The sequence below is a fragment of the Rhincodon typus genome, chromosome 1, assembly GCF_021869965.1.
Source record: "Rhincodon typus isolate 14 chromosome 1, sRhiTyp1.1, whole genome shotgun sequence".
NCBI lineage: Eukaryota > Metazoa > Chordata > Chondrichthyes > Orectolobiformes > Rhincodontidae > Rhincodon > Rhincodon typus.
In genome coordinates, this window is record NC_063332.1 from 6,918,557 (window position 1) to 6,924,963 (window position 6,407).

Here is a 6,407-nt window from a genome sequence, read left to right on the forward strand (position 1 = left end):
TGGATGAGCAGAAAGATCTCGGTGTCCATGTGCATAGATCACTGAAAGTTGCCACCCAGGTTGATAGCGTTGTTAAGAAGGCGTACAGTATGTTAGGTTTTATTGGTAGAGGGATTGAGGTTCGGAGCCATGAGGTCATGTTGCAGCTGTACAAAACTCTGGTGCGGCCGCACTTGGAGTAGTTCTGGTCACCGCATTATAGGAAGGATGTGGAAGCATTGGAAAGGGTGCAGAGGAGATTTACCAGGATGTTGCCTGGTATGGAGGGAAGGTCTTATGAGGAAAGGCTGAGGGTCTTGAGGCTGTTTTCGTTAGAGAGAAGAAGGTTAAGAGGTGACTTAATAGAGACATTCAAGATGATCAGAGGATTAGATAGGGTGGACAGTGGGAGCCTTTTTCCTCGGATGGTGATGGCTAGCACGAGGGGACATAGCTTTAAATTGAGGGGTGATAGAAATAGGACAGATGTCAGAGGTAGGTTCTTTACTCAGAGAGTAGTAAGGGCGTGGAATGCCCTGCCTGCAAAAATAGTTGACTCGCCCACTTTAAGGGCATTTAAATGGTCATTGGATAAACATATGGATGATAATGGAATAGTTTAGGTTAGATGGGCTTCAGATTGGTTTTCACAGGTCGGCGCAACATCGAGGGCCGAAGGGCCTGTACTGCGCTGTAATGTTCTATGTTCTATGTTCTATGTTCTATGTGGTACACCACTGAACACAGGTCTCCAGTCACTCAAACAGCCTACTACCACCACCTTTTCTGCCAACCAGTGGGAACATCTTCTCAATGCCTACCCTGTCAGAATCTTGCTTGTTTTAATAAGATCAATCCTCATTCTTCTAAACTTTAACGAATAAAGGTGTAACCAGTTGAGCCATAAGTCAACTCCTTCATCCCAGGAACCAGCCTAATGGGTCTCCTTTGAACAGCCTCCAATGCCAGTATATCCTTTCTTAAGAAGGGGGCCAAAACTGTACACAGTCCTTGAGCTGCAGCCTCACCGACACCCTGTACTGTTGTAACAAGACTTCCCTGTTTTAAACTCTAACCCCGCTCCAGCAATAAAAGACCAAAATTCCATTTGCCTTCCTGAATACTTGCTGCACGTGCATGCTAACTTTTTGTGTTTCATGTCTAAGAACACCCAGGTCCCTCTGTGCTGCCCTTTATTGGAGTCTCTCTCCATTAAAATAATCGTCTGCCTTTTGATTCTTCTTACCAAAAGAGCATGACCTCACAGTTTCCCATGTTAAACCCCACTCATTCAGTCCATATATAACCCCTACAGACTCCTTATGTCCCCATCACAATGTGTTCTCCCACCTATTTTTGATATCTTTTGGTGGGAGGTCTTAGAGACCAGACTAACCTCTCACAAAATATATCATGGGGATGCCCCAGACTTTAACTTTTATTTTACAGTCATGTGTAAAACTCTGTGTTCCAGATATAATTTGACTGGTCAACCACTAAGCTTTAATCAAAAGACACTTTATTCTTACAACACAGTTAAAATGCAACTAAACTTTATTGTATGGATAACATATTATTTAACCACTAATCATCAACTGTTTCATTACAGGCAGCATTCCATAAACACATCCTTTGTCAATTCAGCAACACAGTTATTATTCTCCTGTACTGTCTCTCTCCAGTTCTGTAGAAAGAAACAATCTGCCCCTTCTGATTTCTAAGAGGAAATCTCTCTTAGTCTCCAATCTAGCAGCAGAAAGAACTCTAGCCATCTGTTCCAGCAGCTAAATAACAAAAATAACTGTAGGGAAACAAAAGTCCTCAGGGTCTGATCCCGCCCACTCATCATTTTCTTGCCTTATTCTGAATAAACATCTAGGGAGAAACCCAAAGCTATTTACAAACTGCCTGCTGGGGGCAGACACCTCATCACCAATGTGACAAAACCCCTCTGCAAGAGAAATGGGACAGAACACATCTCTTAAAGGCACAGCATGTCATTGAGGTACAAGATGTCTCATTAATGAAAGTGGTCTGATAATCAACTGTATGTCAGGCATTGATCAACTCCATGGGTCAGTTTATTTAATACAATAACGTTATAAAGCAGACATTACAGAAAACCAACTGATTGCATTGCATGTGCACTTTACAGACCCACAGCAGAATAAATGCCATGCAGAGTCACAGCATTGTATATTTAAGAGTGCACGGGGTCCTGAAAGGTGAACTCTCTCTTAGAGGCAAGGTACACAGACAACACAGAGCAGAAGGGGATTAGTAATAATGACAAGAAACCAGCAATCTAGAGGAGATGTAAATGACAAAAACAGAAGCATTTTAGTGGAATCTTGCTGTACTGAATCTCATTGGCAGTCAGGATTCCATTATAATCAGGCCACCGGAAAATGCGCAAAACTATAGCGGCTGCAATGATCAGCTAACATATTACCCCATCTGTTATGTCACCAAACATTGATCCACAGACATAACCAACATGGTTTTTTTTTTAATAATTCACAAGTTGAGGACATCACTGCTAAACTAGCCCATCCCTAATTGCCCAGAGGCCAGTTTAGAGTCAACCACATTGCTGTGGGTCTGGAGTAACATGTAGGCCAGATCAGGTAAGGATGGCAGAATTCCTTCCCTAAAGGACATTAGTGAACCAGATGGGTTTTCCTGACAATTGGCAATGATTCATAGTCATCATTAGACTCTTAATTCCAGATTTTTTTTTATTGGATTCAAATTCCATCATCTACTGTGGCAGGATTTGAACCTAAGTCCCTGGAACATTACTATAAGACCATAAGACATAGAAGCAGAAATTAGGCGATTCAGCCCATCGAGTCTGCTCCGTCATTCAATCATGGCTGATAAGTTTCTCAACCCCATTCTCCCCGTAACCCTTGATCCCCTTGACAATCAAAAACCTATCTATTTCCGTCTTAAATATGCTCAATGACCTGGCCTCCACAGCCTTCTGTGGCAGTGAATTCCACTGATTCACCACTCTCTGGCTGAAGAAGTTTCTCCTTATCTCCATTCTAAAAGGTCTTCCCTTTACTCTAAGGCTGTGCCCTCGGGTCCCAGTCTCTCCTACCGATGGAAGCATCTTCCCAACACCCACTCTGTCCAGGCCATTCAGTATTCTCATCCTTCTAAACTCCAATGAGTATAGTCCCAGAGTCCTCAAACTTTCCTCATATGTTAAGCTTTTCATTCCTGGGACCATTCTTGTGAACCTCCTCCGTACTCGCTCCAGGGCCAGTACATCTTTCCTGAGATATGGGGCCCAAAACTGCGCATAATACTCCAAAGTATTACCTGACTGTCTGGATTAACAGTCCAGAGATAATACCACTAGCCCATCGTCTCCCCAATGTGCAATAGTCTTAATATTGTGATTATTGCTCTTGCTATGAGATATTAATCTTTTAATTGCTATAAGAGATATGCATCTCAAGTCATTTTACAGCCAAATGAACTATGTTTGAGGAACATGCTCTGTTGCCAAAAGGGGGAAGCACAGTTGCAGTGTGTACATAGCAAGCTCCCACAGAATGTGACATGTTAATTAGGGATGGGCAACAAATGCTGGTATAGCTAGTGACGCTCAAATCCCATGATCAAATAAAGAATTAAACAAAAACTCTCCTGTAGCGTATCCTGAGATGTCTTACCGTGTTACTGTTTCATAAAGAGCAAATTATTGCTATTGATTCTACATCACAACAAGAGTTATGATGTTATTAAAACTCCACTCACATTGGAAGCAGTTCATCCAGGAGTTGAATGAATAGGTGTCCCTCTCAATTCTGCCATCTACGGAAAAATAATTCATTATTAACAAGTGATTGTTACAAGCATGCAGAGTTATCACCATATTAATTCCCATAACAGCCATTACCTTACTCTCCACTGTTAGGAAGTTGTTCCTTTTTTTTAAGCTTTCAGATTTAAAGGATTGTGGACAGTGGTTCATTTGAAAAGATTTATGAGATACCTGGTTTTGTTTTAGATGGGTTCACTGAAAGAGCATTGGGGTATTTAAAAAAAAACCTTACTGGAAATCAAACGAAGTAGTATTCAAGTAAACAGCCAGGGTTGACAGCTGCTGGGTTTACTGAAAGTCACATGTCTGGGTCTGTGGCTAATGTGATATGGTTAGGAACTCATTTGGGGTATAGCCTGCTGTGAAAGTCACTATCAAACTTATCCACTGCCTTTCTGCGAGATCCCTTTATGAGGGTCCACTGTGATCCAGCTGGTGTCCTGTAAGAGCCTCCGAAACAGATTTTCCTCACAATTCCCGAACAAGCTGCATCCGCAAACATCCCCGCAACAACCGTCTGTGTTTAGAGACACTCATTTACGTGTGCCAGGATGCCAACTGAACGCCATCTTGAACATTTCACATATTCTCACTTTATCCTTCAAGAATTAAGAATTATTGGCCAAAGATATTCCCCCAGAGTTAATCCCTGCAGAGAAAATATTTTCTTTTCCTGTTACTCTGTGTCTGAGCATGCGTGCACGTGTGTGTGTGTGTGTGTGTGTGTGTGTGCACGCATGTGCAGTTTATTTAGAAGGGTAATTACTTATAGACAAGAGTGAAATTAACTTTAAATAAATTTTTGATCGATTCCAATAGAGACCAGAACTGAGACCACAAACGGAACAGCCACGATCTTATTGAATGACACCTGCTAAAGCCCAATGTTTGAATTATTAATTATTCCTTTGGGCAGTATTCATTTAGAAAGATGAACTGGTTGCCCAGTCTGCTACTATCCCTGATAGACATGGAAAGTGACTCCCTAGGGCTCACAAGCAAAGCCGAGGTCAATGTCACCCCCACAGTCCCTCTGGAGAACAGCCCTGTTTCCTGGTCTTTAGCACAAACAGTGTAAGTGGAGTCTCTCACTCACCCAGCCACATCACGAAGGCCTTGGTAACCACAAGTGTGTTCCTGATGTCCCAGAGGTAAGGGTAAAGGTCATAGACTATTGCCTTGTTGGAGCTGCTCATGAACTGTCGAAAGAGCTGGTCGATCCTGTCACACGCGAGCTGGAAAGCAGACGCCCGAACTCTCCACTCCTCCCCCTGTGGGAGTAAGACAGATTGCTCCAAACTCCGTCAACCAGCACCATCTCAAACTCTCACACCCCAAATCTTTCCTCATTCCACCCCTTTCCTCTGCCACTGCCTCCTTACTCAAAGGTCATTCAACTTCACTCCAGCCACTCCCCTTCCTTTAATCAAAAGCCCAGCGATGTCACTCCCCTCCCTCTACTTGATTCACATCCATCAATCTCACCCAAGCTTCCCCTTAATCAACAAGCTTTGATCTCATTCCCCTGTGTGTTACAGTTCAGCTGATAACGTGCATTTTTACAGGCATGTTGTAATTTGGAGCTGTGGAGAGTGCTGGCAGAGGTTCCAGCAATCTTCCTCGTTCTATAATTAACTGGAAATCTCTCCCGCTCTTACTGCCACTGAGTTGATGCCCATTCTAATGTGGCCACATCACAGTTGTACCATCCCTGCCCATCACGTCCTGCAGTGGCATTCAAACCCAGAGCTCCTGGCCCGAGGGGCAGGCCTGATGCCCACTGTGTCACAAGACCTCCATGTGCCCCTGACGCCTTCTTAATGAACAATCCACTGACTCCATTCCTCCAACCCTCTCCTTAGTCATCCATCAATCCAGTTAATCTTTTGAATCAGTCTCTGTCTCACTTAGAGCTAAGTGACATTGTAATGGCTCCTTTCCCATGGGGGTGGTGTGAGGGCAGCAGTGAATTCTGTGTCTTAGATATGGAAGCTTTCCCAAGTAAAGCTCTCAGGATAACAGGTACAATGGGGAGGGTTGGTGAGGGTAATGCAATTGATGTGGTGTTCATGGGCTTCCAGAGGGCGACACGGTGGCTCAGTGGTTAGCACTGCTGCCTCACAGCACCAGGGACCCGGGTTTGATTCCAGCCTCGGACGACTGTCTGTGTGGAGTTTGCACATTCTCCCTGTGTCTGCGTGGGGTTCCTCCGGGTGCTCCGGTTTCCTCCCATAGTCCAAAGATGTGCAGGGTAGGTGAATTGGCCATGCTACATTGCCCGTAGTGCCCAGGGATGTTTAGGTTAGGTGGGTTAGACATGGGAAATGTAAGGGAATGGGTCTGGGTTGGATGCTTTTCAGAGGGGTGGTGTGGGCTTGTTGGGCCGAATGGCCTGTTTGCATATGAAGGCATTTGAAAACGAGCTGCACTACAGATTTGTGAGCATAATTAGAGCTCATGGAATAAAAGGGACAGTAGCAACTGATGTGACAACAGAGTCACAGTTCATGGAAGAAATAGTAGGAACTGCCAATGCTGGAGAATCTGAGATAACAAGGTGTAGTGCTGGATGAACACAGCAGGCCAAGCA

General features: G+C 44.0%; 1 protein-coding gene across 1 annotated transcript in view; it reads right to left on the reverse strand.

Moving 5' to 3' along the window:
* The window catches only part of LOC109924748 (protein O-GlcNAcase-like), a 61,383-nt gene that overhangs the window by 19,302 nt on the left and 35,674 nt on the right, over positions 1–6,407 (reverse strand). The window contains exons 10-11 of the mRNA XM_048601162.1: positions 4,914–5,088; positions 3,751–3,807 (exon numbers count right to left, since the gene is read on the reverse strand). Coding sequence (XP_048457119.1) covers positions 3,751–3,807; positions 4,914–5,088 — 232 coding nt within the window. The remainder of the gene's footprint in view (positions 1–3,750; positions 3,808–4,913; positions 5,089–6,407) is intronic.